Source organism: Aptenodytes patagonicus, chromosome 2 (genome assembly GCF_965638725.1).
Source record: "Aptenodytes patagonicus chromosome 2, bAptPat1.pri.cur, whole genome shotgun sequence".
Lineage (NCBI taxonomy): Eukaryota > Metazoa > Chordata > Aves > Sphenisciformes > Spheniscidae > Aptenodytes > Aptenodytes patagonicus.
The window spans coordinates 4,128,498-4,148,686 of NC_134950.1; the positions used below are offsets into that span (position 1 = coordinate 4,128,498).

Below are 20,189 nucleotides of genomic sequence, written 5' to 3' on the forward strand. Positions count from 1 at the left end.
TCATGCATGTTTCAAAAGTCTTCTTTTTATTACTTGCATTTGTTTTGCATTTGTATAGATAGTTACTGCCACTTGCCAAAACTAGTACTGATTCCTGATGCTTCAGTTTTTGGCTATAAATCTTGAGGAAGCAAGACTTGACTGAAGGGTAACTGGCACAAAATAAATGATGTAGTTCCATGATTGTGCCCCTGTAAATTCTAATCAAGATTGTTTCTTCTCATGAGTAGTGAGGACTTTTAAAATTTTCTTTTAACCGACAAACCTGAATGGTTGCATGTAGTCTTCTAGTGTCATGGTATTCTTTCAATCATCACTAACAAAGATTTTGCACTTAACTTCCATAAAACCCCTAAGGTGTTAATCTACAGATGTGCTTAGTATGATTCTTTAAGGTTGACAAACATGTAAAAGATGCTTTAGCATTTGAGCATGTGAAGTAACATATTTCTGACTATATAGAGGGAGTAGAAACTATCTTTCACAGTATTTTTTAACTGTCTATTGAGAGTTAGGTTCAGCTCTGAAACACAAAGGTTTCTTTGCCATCTTAGTAGAGAAAACTCTTGGAGAAATTAATTACTGTATAAATTCAGGCATGTAATCCTACAGATTAAGTAAGATTTAAAAAGGTATAGAGCCTTGCCAAACGTTTGATGTATGTTTTCAATTTTATTACGTTAACTCTGCAATAAAATCTGCTTCTGTTTTCGATTCTTATCGTTTATGTATGTTAAGACTCCTTCTGTCTCTCACCTTCTTTCTTATATAAGAAAAGCAATTTCTTACTGTTTTGTCTGAGCCTCAGGTTTTTTTTTTTTTTTTAATTTGGAAGGCTCAGATTTAGTGGCCTTTGTTACAATGTAACACTTGTTTTTCTGTGATTAGGCATAGGGAAGAGAAGTATTTGTTTTAAGTGATTGGAGAAGGTCACTGTTCTAATAATTAGTTTATAAAAACATTGCTTTTTTTTTTCTTAGGTGTGCTTTAGAAATACAATTTTTAAGTAGAACAAGGAATAACTCAAAGATTAAAATTGCATATTCAGATGTGGCTGTAATGTAATTTTAGCAGCATAATATTTTATTCATAGTCTAAATACTCAGATCTAAGTGTAAAAGACTATGAATATATTTGTTTTTTACTAAGTGAAAGATTATTTCCTGTTTGCTGGTTTATGATTGAATCCATTTTTCATTTGCACTCTTGAAAATAGCATAGTAAAACAGAACTAGTGTTTTCTAGGTAGGGCATGATTTCTCTCTAGGTAGGGCAAGTATTCTTTGTGTATGCTTTGGTCAAACCTACAGCATATCCTAGTTTTCTTCTTAGATACTTAGTGTTTGCTAAAAGTCCTTCTGCTCATTTCTTACCCTGTTCTGTTCTAGGTGCGCTGACTTCAAACGGTATAAATGCAGATACCAGTTCTGAGATAGGACGTGCCAAGAATTGCCTTAGTCCTGAAGATATCATAGACAAATATAAAGAAGCCATTTCTTACTATGGCAAGGTAATCCTACTTATTTTTAAGAAACTTCACTGAAATTCTTGTGAATAATGAACTGCTGTGGTTTTGGTTTCAGAAGATCTTCTAAAGCATGTGCAATAAAGTTTGTAAAACATACAAATGGAAGAAATAGGAATAATTTATACTACTGAACTAAGTGCTTGGTTTAGAGTCTGGGAATCTCAGAACTTTGGCCAAAGACAACACCTAAACCAGCTATGTGCTGAGTAAACTATTTACTGGGCCTCCTAGTACCTAGAGGTTTTGGATTAGTTGTCTTATATTTTTAAAGCACTCTAAGTAAAAGTGCTAGATATTTTAAGGTTTGTTAACTATTACATATGTTTATGGTCCTTAATACATACACCAGTAATAGAATAGAATAGACTATTTCAGTTGGAAGGGACCTACAATGATCATCTAGTCCAACTGCCTGACCAATTCAAGGCTGACTAAAAGTTAAAGCATGTTATTCAGGACCTGCGACCTTGGCGTTATCAGCACCATGCTTTTATGCATTGTGTAAGCTGAATGCTTATTTACTGTGCCTGCTGGAATGATCTCTGGGGAATTCAAGAGTTTATGAAGAGGTTGCTGATGATGGTTATGATTTTACAGGATTGTTCAGGGAGGCTAATATTTAGAGCATGCGGAGAGGTAGGGGGTTATGGAGGAAATGTGGAGGACGAATATTCTTAAAAGAGGGTTTACAAAAATTAAACAGTTTTCAGCTCTACTGGAGCATTTTTTTAGATTTTTGTGCGAATGCTCAGAACGTAAGATAGTAAGGTAGCTTAATGTTTGCATTCATAATATGGAGAGAAAAAAAAAGGATTTCATACTGTGACAATAGTAGCTCAGTATCCACATCAACATTAAAGATAACTTTAATGGTATTGCAGTGTAGTTATTTATGCTTTTTAACTTTTTAACTTCAAGTATCTCTCTTGTTTGATATTGAAAGTATCTTTAGACTAAGCTCTGTAAATATGATATGGCATTTCCACGTCTGTGTTGAAGGGAGACTCTTCAAATGAAACATGATACATGGTGTGCATGAGTTAATTTATGATCAGAAGCAATGAAATGTGATAGTTTTGGGGATAGTTTCTGATAAATTTGAATCAATCAATATAACGATAATTCTCAAGTATGCATTCAGCTTTTTATGTTACCTTAAGGGTAAGTTGCTCATCTAGAAAGAGTATGATTTCTTAGAAATATAAAATTATTGGACTTTGTTGGACTTAGGGCAGGATATTTATGTTTTGATTATAATAATATACATTATGCTCTCAGCAAGTAATAACTATGCTTCAGTGCAGCTTCACTTGCAGATAACAAAGAGCTTTGTCTTGGGACTGATCTGTAACTGTTCAAGACAAGCATAGTTACCTTTTGTCTAAGACCTACATATAGAGTAACTCCTAGCTCTAATGCTGAGGAATCAGCACTTTCTACGTATTTTTTTGTTATCGCTGAGCTTAAGAAACTTTTGTAGCATCTTCTAAAATGGATTCAATCTGCAGTGATTTGTTTTTGTTGATATAAATGCACAAGAGAGGAACAGGTAACTGCTTTGGTGGAGTAACTCTTGCATTTTGTTCTGAGCTTTATTTCCCCCATTAGATTTCAAACGTGATAAATGCCTGAACAGAGTTTAACTTCAGCAGGAGATAGGCCAACTCAAATATCCATTATCAGTATTGTTTGAGGAAATAACTAGGTCAGATTGTTTGTCTAGAAAATTGCCTGTGTTTGTTGTCCAAGCTCAAACTGATCAATGCACACCTAATTTGTCTCCTGCCTTTCTTAAGCAAGCTGAATACTGTAACTGAAAGTCATTTACAGAAAATGTTTTGTAAATAGATATTAGAAAACTCAGAATGGTTTGTAATTCACTTGTCTTCAGTGATACTGTTTTAACTAAAGAGAAAATTGATGCAGTAAAACTAAAGTTCTGTTGCTACAGCTTCCTGTGCTACATAATGTACTTTGTAATAAGTAGAAAGGCAAAATTAATTCTTCGTTTATCGTGATAGAACAGTTTTAGGTGGTGAAGAATTACTGTAAAACTGACCTTTTTGCTTACATACCTATTACAGTGTCTTTGTGGAAGACACACCACCCACACCCACCATATATATATATGAGGTTATCCAAAATGATATTAACATTTCCAACTTTTCTCCTCGTCTAAACTCTCAGACTGAAGCTGTGCTGTGTCTCAAAATAAGAAAAGTGAGTGAAGAGGCTGAAAACTGTTGTTTTGCATAATAACATTTTAGATGACACCTTAATTTTCACTTGGGCATATGTTGTTAATTTAACAGTATAGTCACTAGCACTGAGGAATCGCTGGGTTTGGAAGATGTGACATCTGGTTTATGTATTGAACAGAAATACTTATAAAATCTTAAGAGGTGCGATACTTCAATATTATTTTAACTTTCTCTCTCCAAGTACAAGAATGCTGGTGTGATTGAACTGGAAGCCTGTGTGAAGGCAGTGAGAGTCCTTGCAATACAGAAAAGGAGCATGGAAGCCTCTGAGTTTCTTCAGAATGCAGTTTATATCAACCTTCGTCAGGTTAGTGCGGAAAGTCCAGGTTTTTTTCTCTTCTCATTTGAGAGTGAAAGTGAAGTGTGAAAGTTACTTAGATTCAGGAGACTCCAGGTTCTTTTCTGCATCACTGCCTTCCTTCTCACTAGGACTTGACTTCTGAGGATTTTCACATCTGTGAGTCTGGTTTAAAAGGTATTCAGGCTTCATCTGAAAACACGAGGACTTAGTTTGAGATTAGAGACTCCATTGGTTATTCTCCGTTGTGAAGAAAAAAAATCCCATTGTTGTTGTATTGTGATGTTGTACTAGGGAAAAATAGCTCCTTGGGAGAAATCTGCAATGGATTTTTTTTTTCTTCTTGATTGTATCTTGTTCAATGAAACTGTGAGCAAATCAGGAATGACCTGTTGCAAAGTGAGCTTGAGTCTGACTAGTGTTGTTCATCAATTGAATTTTTGTTGTGTAGTGTGAAGTCTTGGTTAGGCCAAATCAGAAAGGAATTTGGAGGAGAAAATCAGTGTTTGGAACCGTGAGAAAAATGCTCAGTACCACCACAGAATAAGACTAACACTTTATCGGTGTCTCAAGCTTGGTGTCACTGGTTACAGAGAGACTGCTGTGGTTGAAAGAATTCATAAAAAGCTGTTAGGTTTCTTACCGTTTTTCCTTTTCTGCTCATTACATCTTGGTAAGACTAGCAATTTTAAGTCCACACCATTGAGCTTATTAAGCCCAGATTGGGACAGCAAATTTATGAGGGAAGCAGAATACTGTCTTTCATTTGTGGAGAATCCTTTCTGTGGAGTCAATTTTCTAACTCAACATAAACAAGAAAATAATTAATTGATAAGCTATCATAAAAATCATCAATTTTGTCGCAGAGTACCTTGACTGCTGTAATCCTTGCAGTGCTAAGGGCCTTCTCTTTAAGTCTGTAGTCTGTCTTTCACTGGCAGCTCTGTAGCCTTTCATGTAAGCTGCTGTGGCAGTATTCTTCCCTTGTTGTTCTTGCGCTGTTATTCTCGTGGCCTGCAAACTCCAAAATTGTTGTTATGTTGTTTTTCTTACAGAAGCAATTACTGTCATTGTGAGAATCACCTGGTCTCCTCCCTGACACCACTGATGTTGCAACTTCCACTTTATATTAGAGGAAAGAAATAAGACTTAGTGAATGGCAAAATATATGTGTCATTTAAATAGCTGATAAGTATTACCTAATAATACACAAGCACAAAGCTTGGCAGCTAGTCAGCATGCAACACGTGCCCTGATGAAAGCTTGCCCCAGCCAGCTCTAATAGTGTCCCAAACAGAAACAACTAAGAGTTTGAGTGGGTCCTGATGAAACACATCTAGTGAAAAAGTGTGGTGAGAAGGCATCATCGTTTTTATCGCTTGCTGTGTTGGAGAGAACCAGAGAAGCGTGTTCTGGGGGCCCTACTGCTTTTCTTCCTAGCTGGCTTGTCTCTTTCTCTCTGCTTTGTTTTTCCTCTAAAGGAACTTTGAACTTGATGTATGCCATCAGCTATTGACCCCGCAAATAAATCTTTGTGCATGTAAAGCATGCCTCAGTGTGCATTGTCACACTATGTAAAATATATTCTATAAATGCCAGATGTCCCACTGTCTGGATAACCTTGAAATAAAAATCAGGTATATTATGTATTTTTGTTGTAGCTCAGTCAGAATTTAGGGGGTTAATGCAGGTATCATCTAGCAACCTGCAGCAAAGTGACACTGTTTCCCACAGCCTTCTCCTGAACAAACTGGCAAGATCCAGACTGGATGGGTGCAAGATGGGTAGGAAGTTGGCTAACAGGCCGCACTCAGAGAGTGGTGATCAAAGGCTTTTACTCGGGCTGGCAGGCTGTCACAAGTGGGGTCCCTGTCGTGAATGAGTGGAATGCACCTCACTCAAAAGAGAGAAGCAGCAATGTGTTTTATTGAGGTCAATGAATTCGATGGAATTTAACAAAGTTTAACAGGGGTTTGCCAAGGTTCAATAAGTTTGATGGCAAGGTTCACCTTATTAATTACTGCATGGAAGAAACATACAAAGGAAAATTGAGTTAGAATCGAGTTAGAATGATTCACACAGAGACCGGAGATGCAAAAGGGTAAGGAGGACCCTCCCGTTGAGTCACGAGGTTCAGAGTGGACCCCCTTGCTTTCTAAACTCCTTATGGAGCCTAGGTGCATCTAGGTCCGATCTTAGTCTCAGACTTGGACAACGGTTTATGTCTAATGGAATTATCTATACAAAGTTTATAATAATGTTGAGTAGCTACATGGATTAGTAATGTTTCATTAATATTAATTCAGCATGCTATCAGTCACTTACCGAGCATCTGTCTTGAGTAAGGGATCTCTCCGCCTTGGGCAAGAAAGGATCTTTTAGTCTCGGGTAAGGAATCTCAGACCTTGAGAGATGTCCTTACTCAAGGGAAGAGTCACCTGGTGTGCAGTCCAGCTGCAATTCAGGGAGAGCTCAAATTGGACTTATCCAAAGATCTGCTGTTGGTAAAAGGTTTCTCTGCCTCGAGGAGCAACCTTGAGAGGCGTCCCAGCTCAAGGGAAGATCACTGCCATGCAGCTATGCTGCCTAACAGGGAGAGCTCAAAGGCGGCTCACTTAGGCTGTCATATTTATGGGATAAAGTGGTTGGCTTGTAGTCAAATCACGTGTGATGGAAAGGTAGGCATGAGGCTCCTTGTACCCACAACTTACTTCGTTCCTTGGTAAATGAGTCTTAGAAAAGCCACCCACTATTCATGTGTTAATCGCCATGATTGGTGTTCCAAGCTCATGTGCATCAATGCTCACTGTGTCACTCTGCTTCTTTGTGGGTTTTCAGAGAACAGATTGAAACTAGAGGATTTCTTGGCCTGGCTACGGCTCAGGCCTTTGCCTCCTTTGGAGCCTGTACCAAAGCACTGCTGGTTTTTGGTTAAGGGGTTGAGTCCACCCATCACAGTCCCACAGGGATCAATACTGGCCTGTTCAACATCTTCAAAAATGATCTGGATGATGGGATTGATAATGACACCAAACTGGGTGGTGAGGTGGACCCATCAGAAGGGAGAGCCATTTTACAGAGGGACCTGGACAGGCTGGAAGAGTGGGCTAGCAAGAACTGTATAAGGTTTAACAAAGATGAGTGCAAAGGCCTGCACCTGGGACGACATAACGAAAGAGCCCAGTACAGGCTAGGATCTCTGTACGGCTGGGCAGCAACTTTGCTGAAAGGGATCTGGGTGTCCCAGTGGACAACAAGCTGAACAGGAGTCAGCAGCGCGCTGCTGACAACAAAGGCAAATCGGATCCTGGGCTGCATCCGCAGGGGCATTGCTAGCAGAGACAGAGATGTGATCAGCCCACTCTACTCAGCGTTTGTAAAGCTGCACCTGGAGTACTGTGTCCAGTTCTGATCCCCACAGTATCAAGAAAGGTACGGACAGACTGGAGAGGGTCCGAAGGAGTGCAACGAAGATGATCGAAGGGCTGGAGAACCCGCCTGATGAGGAAGGAAAGACTGAAGGAATTAGGTCTTTTTCTCCCTGGAGACGAGAAGGCTCAGGGGGGATCTCATCACAGTATTCCAGTACTTAAAGGGCAGCTACAAAGAGGACAGAGGCTCTTTCCTCACAAGGAGCCACATGAAGAAGACAAAGGGCAATGGGTACAAGTTGCACTGGGAGAGGTTTCATTTCAGTATAAGGAAAAAAAAATTTTTTCAGTAAGAACAATCATTCACTGGCACAACCTCCCCAGGGACATGGTGGAGTCTGCATTGCTGGAGGTTTTCAAGATGCTACTGCACAGGGTGCTAGATGATCTTATCTAGACTCCCTTTCCCATGAAATGTTGGACCAGAGGATCTTTCGAGGTCCCTGCCAACCTTGGCTGTTCTATGATGATTCTGTATCACTGAGTGTAACTCATCGTTTGCACAACATGGGAGATCAAACTAGATGATGATGGTACTCAGTAGATGTGTTCTAGAAAAAAAAGATATGTTAAATTGGGTACTAAGGAGCACGATCATTTTTCTTCTCAAGTGATATTGATATTCACTGATTTTTTAAATTTTTTTTTTTTAAATCATATTAATAGTTTGGGTTGGGTCTTTTCCACTGAATCTTCTGCTGTAGCTTGTATACCTAATGATCACTTGTTCATTTCCTGATGTCAGCTATATCTGCTATTATCATTATGCCACTGTAGAAGTTCAGTATATGGTTGCTTTAAAAAAAAAAACAACAAACCAACACCTTGACAATATTGATTATTTGGGCATTGAGGCCCACTGCTGAGCTGTGAACCATTCTTTACCTTTATTGATTTCAATCAAGGATGACATTCATCTAGCTCGTAACTGCACATCTACTACTTTGTCATTTTCTTGGGTGGAAGTGTTTCTAGAAAGCATTATTATGAGAAACATGAGTAAGATAATCTTTCCAGTGTTGAGGAATGTATTTACCATAAAGAGGGGTATGGCTGGGAATTATATTTACAGCTCTTCAAGATTTACTGTATATGGCATGGAAGCAGATAATAGTTATATTTATAATTTGGACTAACTCAAAGGAGGAGTCATCCTGTGATAGGTTAGGGAAACAAACTGTAGGACAGTGTTTTTCTCTTGCAGGTGGATAGAACATCAGCACAACCAATATTTGACAGCAGAAAAAATACCTGACAGGCTAAAGTGTATGCCTCTGATAAACAGGAAAACTGGTTTCTTTCCATATATTCAATCTCCTGCCCCATCTAGTAACATGTAATTGGTGTTTTTTGATTGTAGGAGAGCTGCAGGGTAATGAACTTATCTTTGCATCCAGTTATGAGGAATATGAGAAATAAATTGTAACATCTAATTACAAAGAAAGTGAGATTGTAAAATTTTAATATAGTAAGGAATAATTAAAAAACAAATAAAAAACTACCCTCTTGAAAGCCTGTCTTAAAACAAGCCTGTGAAAAAACTGGCTCAGTTGCTCAGACAGTGAACTACAGCCTTTACAGGTGCAATTGCTAACTTTATAACTGTTAAATGAAAATTAACCAGATGGAAAAGAGACTGTGCTTCAGGTGTTGGCTATTTCACAGCCAATTGATAGGTCTTAAGCTTTTATAAATTTGTAAGGTCAGGAGCGGTGTTTGTGAATGCTGCACTAATGGTCTGCAGAATGCCTACTGCAGTCTTCCCACAATTAATTACCTGGAGTATCTGTGTGGGATTTATTTATTTATTTTAAATTTTACATCACTGGGTGGTAACATGTAACTATTTGTGCTCAGGGAAAATGCAATTTTGCTGTCTTTGTTGCAATGAAAAAACAGTTTCCTGCAACTGCAAAAAATACTTCAGTAACTTTGTGGGCAATCATTATGCAACAGGTTAGATAGCAGTGTTAAAAACTTACTCAGATATGAGAAAAAAAAAACTTTCTGAGAATCTGTTGCCTCTCTGATAGTTGTTCCAATTTTTAGTAAGCGCCCATGTTTACCTAGATAGCATGACCCTGTTTCTTCTCATCTTAAAAATTTAGTTTCCATAGGTGTGTGAACATTGACAGTATTATGTATTCAAGGAATACCTTTGAATAGTTCTTTTTTAAGCTTTTCTAACTTCCGTATGTGATCATGTGCTCATGCCCTTTCTAATTCTGCTGCCGTATTTTTTTATTGTGTTAGCTTTTTAAAAATGACATAAATGGGGGGGGGGGGAGGAAATGGAGTAGCTTTTTTTCCCTACTAAAGTAGGTAACCTTAATCTGACACCTCATGTTCTTTCTGAATGATAGCTTTTGGGGATTCTGATAAACTGGTTTCAGATTGTTCTGTATTTTCTTTTGTGCCTCGTGTTCTTTCCAGCTGCATTGATTCATGAAAGTTTTCAGCTTGGTGCAATCGCCTTTTTACAACTCTTGTTACAGGGATTGGTCTTTTATGTGGATGGGCGGTATTTTTGCATTGAGCATTGTCTTGTGTTGTCAGTTCTGAGGGAAATAGCAACTTCGTCTTCACAAATTTTCTGTAACTTTCTAAAATGATCTGCTAGTCTATCTGTCTGTGTCTCTTCATATCCTGAAGTACTAAGATTTGAACTATCAGATAAAGTCATGCTGCCTTCTGAAAACTCTAGGCTTCTTTGAGGTCTCTCATATCCCTATGTCTAAAATTAAATTAAAAAGTAACTTTTGAAAACAGACTATTTTTTTTTGTCATTGTATTAGGATTTAAGTGACTAAAAGATGTTTTGAAGCTTCGTTTATAATACCTAATTATTTCTTTAAAAGTTAACCAGTGTGGCTACCATCTTCTTTTGACTTTCCAAGGCTTTAAGTATCTGAAGTTAAACGCACAGAATCCACTGATTGATACTTCCAGTTTTGAAGAATGAGTTGCAGAAACGCTGTTTCTGTCCTCTAGTGCTATTTTTGTATGAAGCTTGTCATTTTAAACGCCTTTGCAAAACGTGTTAGCAGCTTTAAAGTAATTTAAAATATTTTATATTGCTTTTGGTTGTGCATGCCAGCTATTGTGCACTAGGTGTCAGCATTGGTCCACCTTCAGAACTCAATATTGCTTGTTACTGGGGTGTAGACTTGAAGTAGTTGGTAGCTTCCAGAGTTTCTGCGGCAGTTTCTTCTTGGCTGTCTGATTTCATAGCAAGATTGTCATTCAAAGCAGAGGGGAAAGAATGGTTACTTGGGACTTGTACCAATATATTGATAAGCTAAAGCAGCACATGTTGGTAGTTCCTTATCAGGTTTGTTTCAACTTTAAGCCTAATGGGGCTCTCACTAAATTTTTCCTCACTAGTTGGCAGTCTGTATTATAGTACCATGGAATAAATATTTTGTGGTTTACAAGATCAGACACACATAAAAATCGAGACAGTAGTTTCCTTGCTTCCATAGCTTGAGATTTCAAGATTAATAATTAGGTTTTTTCTTAAAGGGATGAAAACACTTAACTTGGTAAATCAATAGATATTGGAAGTGGTGTATTTTTGTGTTCTTATTATGCACATGAATATCATGCTAAATATCTTCCATAAAATACCGAGCTGTTTAGCTGTTATTGACTATTTACTTGTTAGTTCTACTGACAAATAAAGTTGATAAAGAAATCTATCTTTGCTGCTCTTGTTAACTGTTGAACTTCAAGCAAGCTTAAGTTTTCCTCGTAGCAGAAGCTGTCGTGACTGGCTCTGTGCAAAATCACTGGCCCTTCTGTAGTGTTGGAGATGTCTACTACGTTTTTTTTCCTCCTGTTTTTTTTTTAATCAGATAGATGCTTTAAAGCTTTATTTGATTAAAAGCAAACCTTTTCTCTTTTCCCTTTAAATTTCAGCTTTCAGAAGAAGAAAAAATCCAGCGTTACAGCATTCTTTCTGAGCTCTATGAACGTATTGGTTTTCACCGAAAGTCTGCTTTTTTCAAGCGTATAGCAGCAATGCAGTGCGCTGCACCTAGCATCCCAGAGCCTGGGTGGAGGGCCTGCTATAAACTGCTTTTGGAAACTCTCCCTGGCTATAGCTTATCATTGGATCCTAAAGATTTTAGCAAAGGTAAGTGTCTCTGGGAAAGTATGGATTTGAATCCTAGGTCACTCAACTGGCTTTCTGTAACTAATTTCCTTGAGAGATTTCAAATAAAACCAAAATCCTTTACCTATTTGAAACTAATTGTGGCAAATAGAGCAGTTCTTTAGAATGGTACATTCACTTTTTGTTAGTGTTGCTTTCAATAATTTAAAATTTCTGCGAGCTACTGCTGAATGTGTTGCTGTATTCCTCTGTTTGCAGCAAATAATTACGTTTTATTTATAAGAGCTTAATTTCTACTCTGTTTCAAAAATGTCTTTTGTTTTTTATTATACACTTCTCAGTACAAAAAAGGTCATATTTTATTTTTGAGTATTTTTTCAATTAAGGTGCCTCCAACTTGTGTATCAGAAATTGTATTTCTTTTGGTATTTGTTGTTATTTGATCTTATAATCGAAGAATGAAAGATTCTTTTACATATTTTTGTATATAGACACACATACGTATGTGCATATAATGTAATTATATCTATTATCTGTAGGTTCAAATATGTCATATTTGTCCACAAATTAGATCAGAGTGATACTGTCTGTAAGACTAGCATTTGGTTAAGACATTTCAACAGTTTTTAGATGCTATATATAGTTTGAATTACTTTTGTTGCATCTATTAAAAACCAATGCAAAACCAGCCCGTAAGAACACATGCCTATTCTTGTAGCTGTTAAATACTGTGTTCACTTCCTGCAAGCTGTATGCTGCTTGCTGCTCTTCTTTAGGTAAGCTATGTTTGAACGATTCTATTGATGTTATCTAAAACTGTATATAAAGTAATAATTTTAAAAGTTCTCTTTAGTTTAATATACTGTGCTGCGTTTTGCCTCTAAAGGAAGAAACAGCTAATATGCTGCTTGGGAACTCCTTTTGAGTAAACCTTTCCATGTAGCCCAACAACTTGCATTATTTTTGTATAGTAGCATTTTTGGGGACCATTCACTAAATGTTGTAGCTGCAGGAGCGGAGCAGCAAGCAATGGGCTGATGGAAAGGAGGTGGGGTTCACCAGTAAGAAAACTCTGAACTGGTTGAAATATGAATGAACAGCAGCTGGAAGAGTCTTCTCCCTTTTGTGAGAGTACATTGACTGTCTATTGTTGGGATTTCAGTTTGAAGTTGTCTTGTAAGTTTAGGTGTTTCCATATGTGGAATTCAATTCAGTCAATGGAGAACATGGAAATACTCAGCTGACCAGCCACTACATGGTATTTTCCAGGCTGTCTTAGCTGCATTTGTGATTTCCATTGATGAAACAGGCATGTAGACAACCTGCTGTATGTGTGGATGCTTAGTGGTTTTTTTTTAAACTGGTGTGATTTTAGCAGTCACCGAAAGAAATGGTATGTGAAAGGAGGCAGAAAATGGCAAGTGGACTAGACAGAAAGATACAAATTGTCTTGGAAGAGGGGATGTACTGGAAAAAATATGCTGTGGGCTATGATGGAAAAGGAGAAGACTGGGATGGGACTGTGTTGGGAGAAGAGGTTGTAGAAGTTCTGCAAAAACTGACGATTACAAAAAAAAATGACGATTGGTGTTTATCTTTCATTTTTAAGTTACCTTTATGTTGCATTGAAGCGCTTTGTCAGATTTTACCCCTAAAATGGCTTTTTCAGAGACATATGGAAAGATCACTGTAAACTGTAAGTACTGCTTGATAAGAACATTATTTCACACATTAAAAATAAAATGACTGCTTACTTTATAGGAACTCATAGAGGATGGGCTGCAGTACAGATGCGTTTGCTTCATGAGCTAGTATATGCTTCCAGAAGAATGGGCAATCCTGCTCTATGTGTCAGGCATCTGTCTTTCCTTCTCCAGACCATGCTGGATTTTCTTTCTGATCAAGGTATGATTTTTAAAAAAATGAGATATCTGCACTTTCTTCTGTCCTACAGTCAAATAATGTGACTTTGTTTTGAAGTATATTTAATTTAAGAAGTAATAGAGAGCACAGAAGTTAGGGAATTCTGTGTATGCATGAGTAATTGACGGTAATCAATCACGTATACAGTGTTACTAGTTTTAAATATTACAGTGTTCCGACCTTGATGTGTAGTATCTAAAATAAAACTGTCTTAAATGTTTTCCATCTGTAGATTGACTGCCTCAAGCCTAATGCTCTATTTCCTTGGTAAATATTAGGAATATGATCAGAGGGCTTAATTTGTGTGTGGATTAAAAAAGTAGTAGTATTTGAAAATACTAGCAGCCTTCAAGCCTTCATAAGTGCTGTTAATGAAGAGATTGAGAGGAATTGAGGCTGAAAAGTAAACTCAGAAGAGTGTACTGTAGTTCAGAGTGAATCTACAATGAGTTTTCTGATGAGAGATGTTTTCTGATGAAACATTAATAGTCTGGATACAGAAGTCATCTAAGGGAGTAGGCACGATCCTTGTCCCTGTGTTTGAGACAATAAACTTGTAGCAGCTGAACATGATGGAATTGAATTCAACAGTATTTAACTAGGACAGTAGGCTTAAGTTTCTAGAAGTAAGATAAGTTTCTGTGGTTTCTTTCAGTTTGTGGGTTGTTTTTAAATTCAGCAATAAATTTCAGTGGGATTTATTAAATTTGACAGTGGATGACAATGGAATGAATGTGTGTGTGGATGATTTTCAGAAATGGTAATGATATGTGTGAGTTCCCTTTTGGGGGGTGTGTGGGCATGTAGCACTTACAAAATCACCTGGAAAAGCAAAAAGGTGACAAATGTTATGTTTGTATTATGTTTTTTAGGAAAAATGTTTCAGACAGATTTATTTATCACCCAGAATAATGAGACAGAATTAGTGATGAAAGGTTTTAAAAATGTTTTTGTTTCACAGTAAGCTAGGTAAAAGGTGCATACTTTTCAGTTATGCCTTTGTTTATGATAAAGAGGATGGGAGTAAAATGATCGAGGTTTTTTCCCCCTCTTTTCTCCTTTAGTAATGGCCAAATGTCTCTCCTTGGTGACTCCTGCAGCAAAGAACTTTGCTGGCAAGCTTTAAGTCTTTGCCTGCCAGTGAATCCCCTCTGTTTAGTGGCTCAAATCAGTAGTGGAGGAAGGAGAGGAACTGAGAGGAACTGATAAACTGGAATAAATTATCTTTCTGTCTGTAGATCTTATTTGCTGTCAAAAGGTCCTTGGATTTTCCTGGACTTCTAATGAAGCTTTCTTGATTTATGTATGGGAGGTTTGGCTGAAGACAAGGCTTTAAGCTCTTCTACTACTGTCGTGGTTTAACCTCAGTCAGCAACTGAGCACCACACAGCCGCTCGCTCAATCCCTCCCCCCCCCCAGTGGGATGGGGGAGAGAATTGGAAGAGTAGAAGTGAGAAAACTCGTGGGTTGAGATAAAAACAGTTTAATAATTGAAATAAAAGAAAATCCTAATAATAATAATAGTAATAATAATAGAAGAATATACAAAGCAAGTGATGCACAGTACAATTGCTCACCACCCGCCGACCGATGCCCAGCCAGTCCCCGAGCAGCGGCCCCCCCCCGGCCAGCTTTCCCCAGTTTATGTACTGAGCATGACGTCACATGGTATGGAATGTCCCTTTGGCCAGTCTGGCTGTGCCCCCTCCCAGCTTCTTGTGTACCTCCAGCCTTCTCAGTCGGTAGAGCATGGGAAACTAAGAAGTCCTTGACTAGTGTAAGCATTACCTAGCAACAACTAAACCATCGGTGCGTTATCAACATTATTCTCCTACTAAATCCAAAACACAGCACTGTACCAGCTCCTAGGAAGAAAATTAACTTTATCCCAGCCAAAACCAGGACAGCTATGCATGTTCACATGTGATATTGCTAATCCCTAATCCTAAAAAGGTTTGAAATCTTAGAGAAGCAACTTTTGTGTTTCTTGTCTTCAGTCATTATATGTCTGAGTAAAGCTTCCAGTTTCATAAGACCTGTGATAACTGTTATGTTTAGTGTCTTTGAAAAATCAGACTAAATGTTCTCCGTGTTTGAAAAATAGCTGAATCTTTTTCTCCTTTTCTGCTGAAGACATCCAAAACAGAACTTACTGTTGTGTTTGAAGTCTCTTATTGATAGCATGTTGCTCAGACATGGTTAGTGGTGTTCTGAACTAGCTAGAGTGTGGATGACAGTGCCAGAAATGTATTTCTGGCTTGTAATTTTTTTGTAATTCTTCTGAGATTGATATCGTAGTTCAGTTGAAGTTGAGATACTGGGAGTTCAGAAAACAGGAAAAAAATTGATTTCTTCTTTACTTCAAGTAGAAGTTCAGAAGATGAGATTTCGTAGTTACAATGAAAGATCTATTAATTAGAAGCTCTTGCTTCTATTCATGGAATATAAATGCATAGTCAAAACTGGTTTGTGTTTAAAACAAAATTTTCTTATGTTTTAATTGAATGACACTTGATAATAATTTTAAAACACAACTTTTGTATATGTTTACTTGAATTACAATTTCCAACCATGCAGCCTGGCAAATCTGAATAAATATCATCAAGTAAATGGGAGATGTCAGTCACTATTTTAACAACATGGAATCTAAGAGTCTGATTTAAAATTAAACTATTTAGTTACATAAATATGTAAAATGCAGTCTTCTGCTTAGTAAAAAAAGGTACCAAATTCTGCATAAAAACTCTCTAATCTCAAGCCATTATGTTTCAATGTTAACAAGCCCTTGAGAATCACTCTTCCTTTAAATAAGAAATAAATGTGCAATTGCAAAGTTGCTTGGAATTAAATCTATCTCTTTTGCATAATGCTTCTTGAAACATAACACTGTGTGTACAGCTCACACTGAATTTGATTTGGGTAAAGTCAGATACGTGGAAAAAAACCCCAGTATTTTATTGTGGATCTTTATTGATAATATCCATAGTACTTAAAAGGACTGTGATTTCTATTGTGTGCAAATGGTTCTGAGTTAGCTCATCTATTAGGGCCTGTCTAAACACGGAGCTACTTGGAAACAGCTATTATCAAAAAGTGACTGTCCAGACAGAAACCACTTACAGAGAGCATGTGCGTCACCCCTGCAAGCTCACATTCTTTCAAACATTCAGTGGGTTTCCAACTGTCACGCCTGCTGTTTTGCTTCTGGTGGCAAGGATCTCAGTGCACTGAGATGACCTTTTCTCACCATTCATGGTGTATGTGGTGAAACTAGAAATGCTTCATTCCTTTTTTGGGGCGAGTTCAGTTCATTAAAGATCCTCTAAGTTTGTCTATTTTATTATATGGGAAATAACGTGCACTTTTCAGTACCTTTCAGTGCTTCTCAGTATACCTCTGCCATTGAGATCTTCCTGTCCTGTGACTGTTGCACTTCAGTTCTTTCCAGCCTTCCAGTGAGATGACAGGCTTCACATCTGAGATCACTACTGATCTGTCTGTTGTGTACTTAAACTACTGACTCTCTGATGATTCTGCCTTGCATGAAACATGCAGAGGTCATTTTTCATCTGTTGACCAGTGTTCTGGATGTCTTTATTCTTGAGGTGAGTGACAGTACGTGATGGAGAGAACAAGATCTAGAAGTACTTCCTGAAAGGTGCTAGGGTGTCTTCCTGTCATTCCTGTGAGTGTATATCATTGGACACCACTGTTAGTTCCAGCTGCATCCTCTGTTACCAGACTTTAGGACAGAGGTTGGTTCCCAAAGCAATTTGGCAGGGGTTTGAGGTTGTGGAGGCTACTATGAAGGTGCACGTTGGCCTTTTGACACCAGTTCTACCTGTTGGTCCTGGATAGTCAGCAGGCAAAGGTAGCAAGACAAATGTCGTTCCATATTTTTTCTTCTCTTTTAGACACAGCCTACATAGTTGTCTGAGATCTCTTGGGACCCTTTAGGTGCTTCTATAGCCAGCTGGATTGTCAGCACAGATACTACTAGAGTATTAACATGGCCTTTGGTGTCTCAAAGCATCTGTTCTGCTGCTCTTATCATTCCCTAGATTAACACGAATACTCTCTTTAGAAACAGAACCATGTTGGCTAACAATCTGAAGAACGACCACGTGGCCTCTCATGTATGTACATGTTTACCTTTCAACACCAGAAAGACAGAGAATAATGGATATCATGTAATTCAGTCTTTCTGTGATGACCTTTGCCTTTAGTCTTCTCAGCAGCAGCAGTGACCAAAAATAAATAGGCTAAGTTCCACAGCCATGACCATAAAATGTCTGGCAGCTTGGCAAATAAGGTACACTACTTGTTCCAGTTTTGTTGATCTGGTTATCAGGGCTTCTTTGCTCACTAATTATAAGATGATTTTGAACAATTTTTGCTTATTTATCTTTCTGTTGATGTCATGAAAAAAATTTGTTTTAGCCCTAGGAAACTAAAAATGATATCCTGGGCTTCATTACAAATACGCCTTCCATAGAGGCATGCCCTCCCCAGAGTGGATACTCATCACCCTGGCCACAGTCATTCTGCTGAAAGACATGAAATCTTTAGTGAAAGACTTCATTTGTTACGACACTTCTCTTCAACCAGAGGACAGACGAGGTCCTGCATGTGATGAAGGACTTAGCGGGTTTCCTTGCTGTAGCTGGATATTTTATCTTCAGAAGCAAACCTTGTCAACAGTTCATCAGTCTCCATTAGGACAGATTTCTGTATGTGGATTTTCATTTTCAGTATGCCTACTTTATATATCTCCATACAGGCATTGCACAGGAAAATACCATGGATTGGCTGAGATCATTACTTGGTCAGGAGTGGTTTTTATGGTTTATCTCAGATAGCGACTGCATGCCGTGGCTGCACTTGGTCAGTGGGATGATAAAAACATAACTCTACCTAAGAAAAAGGTTTTTGTTCCTTTCAAAGGTTCTGAGTTGAATTTTCAGAAGTATCCCTAGTTGTCTAAATGTCACTGATGTGATTCTGAACTCCATGGTGGCAGGATTCTATCGCTAATGCAGTAGTGGCTATTACTTGGCACTTCAAAATCATATGACACATTGATCTATGCCATGCAAACCTTAGAGGTTTGTAAGTTTGGCTCCAGGCAGTTTTCACATGAAAACAACCTCTCACCTTCCAGAAGATACTTATTCTCAGCCTGTGCTGAGATCATCCTCCCTGATGAAGAATTTCTGCCAAAATTTATGCTGAATGCTATTTCAGTTCCCCTCATCCTCTAGATCAGTTGTGATGGACCTGTCAGTGTTGGCTGGGCAGACCACTTTGATGCCTTGACAGCTGAGAGCTGTTGGTAGTTGGAGGACCAGGGACTGCGTGCCAGTAACCTGAGATTGCTTTCAGAACCCTTTCATCCTCCTTTCAAGATTGCTGTGCTCAGGTGATGGCTGACATGTCAACTGCCGAGGTGAGGTTTGTGCCTTTTGCAAAGAAGTGATGAGCTTTATCTAAGAAAAATAATCCACAAACCTTGTTTATCTTTAGAAATTATGGTTAAGCCTGGGCTGATAGTAATTTGATTATGTCAGATGTGGGGTCTGACAACTCTTAAAATATGCCTTTCTATCTCACAGCATGAAAGAGGATACTATGCAGTATTTTACAGACATTTTTATTTATAGAACAGATTGCATATGCATTCACTTGGTGATATTTAAATTTCAAATTGTGATGTAGAAATGTAGGAAATAAGAAAGAATATTAAACTGAGCTCGTAAAAATTCACAGCTAGACCAAAAGCGAATGTGTAAATGCCCTTATGTGTAATCCGTCTGCCAAGCCTATATTGGCAGCAGTAAAGACCAGACTCAATTTCTGAGGATCTTTACTTAAAACATTGTCTTGAATTTCCACCCAAACACCTGGGAAAATGAAATGAAGCTGCATGGGCACTTGGTGAGTTATACTTCCCCACACAGATTTGACTAAATGGCATTTCACTGGAGAAAGGGATAAGAATAACCTTTAGACCTATAAATAACTGCTGCTACTCTAAAGCATGGCATAATTTAAAATCACCTCTTGTTTTGAGGGACTGCTGGAGCAACTTGTTTCTGTATGTTCACCTAGCTGTATCCTGTTCTCTTGTTTATGTCTTGGTATAACTTTCTCATTTTTCCCTGTTTAGACTGCTGTAGAAAGAGTTCTTGAAAGCTTCAGCTCATTTTCTTTAGTCTGAGCTGGTTGCTCACCATTGCTCCCCTCTGTTTGCCATTTGTCCTATCTATTCCCATAGCGCTCCTCCTCTTTTTTTTTTCTCCTGTTCTTCACATTTAGGTCACAGGAAACAAGATTTAGAAGTATTAGAAATAAAATGTAGGATAAACAAATATGAATGCCTGATTTTAAAATAAACAAACCACCTTGACAGTAGTATTAAACTTTGAAAGGAGGAGATACATAAAAGTGAAGGAGCTAATTGGAAGAAATTAAAAGGAGTGGCATGTTTGCTGGTAGCATGGAGACTGCTTAAAGATGTCATAGTAGATTCTCAGTAAGTGTATTCTCCTTCTCCATTAAAATAAATCAAAAAATAATGAAAAAAGCAAGGGTAGTTAAACAGCAAAATAAATGCAGTTGGGGGAGGAAAAAAAGG

At 37.9% G+C, this 20,189-nt stretch overlaps 1 protein-coding gene across 3 annotated transcripts in view; it reads left to right on the top strand.

The window, feature by feature from the left end:
- TRAPPC9 (trafficking protein particle complex subunit 9) overlaps window positions 1-20,189 on the top strand; it is a 549,779-nt gene that overhangs the window by 20,567 nt on the left and 509,023 nt on the right. For all 3 annotated transcript variants that reach the window (XM_076329044.1, XM_076329045.1, XM_076329047.1), the window contains 4 exons: window positions 1,389-1,510; window positions 3,971-4,096; window positions 11,437-11,653; window positions 13,394-13,537. In XM_076329044.1, coding sequence (XP_076185159.1) covers window positions 1,389-1,510; window positions 3,971-4,096; window positions 11,437-11,653; window positions 13,394-13,537 — 609 coding nt within the window. The remainder of the gene's footprint in view (window positions 1-1,388; window positions 1,511-3,970; window positions 4,097-11,436; window positions 11,654-13,393; window positions 13,538-20,189) is intronic.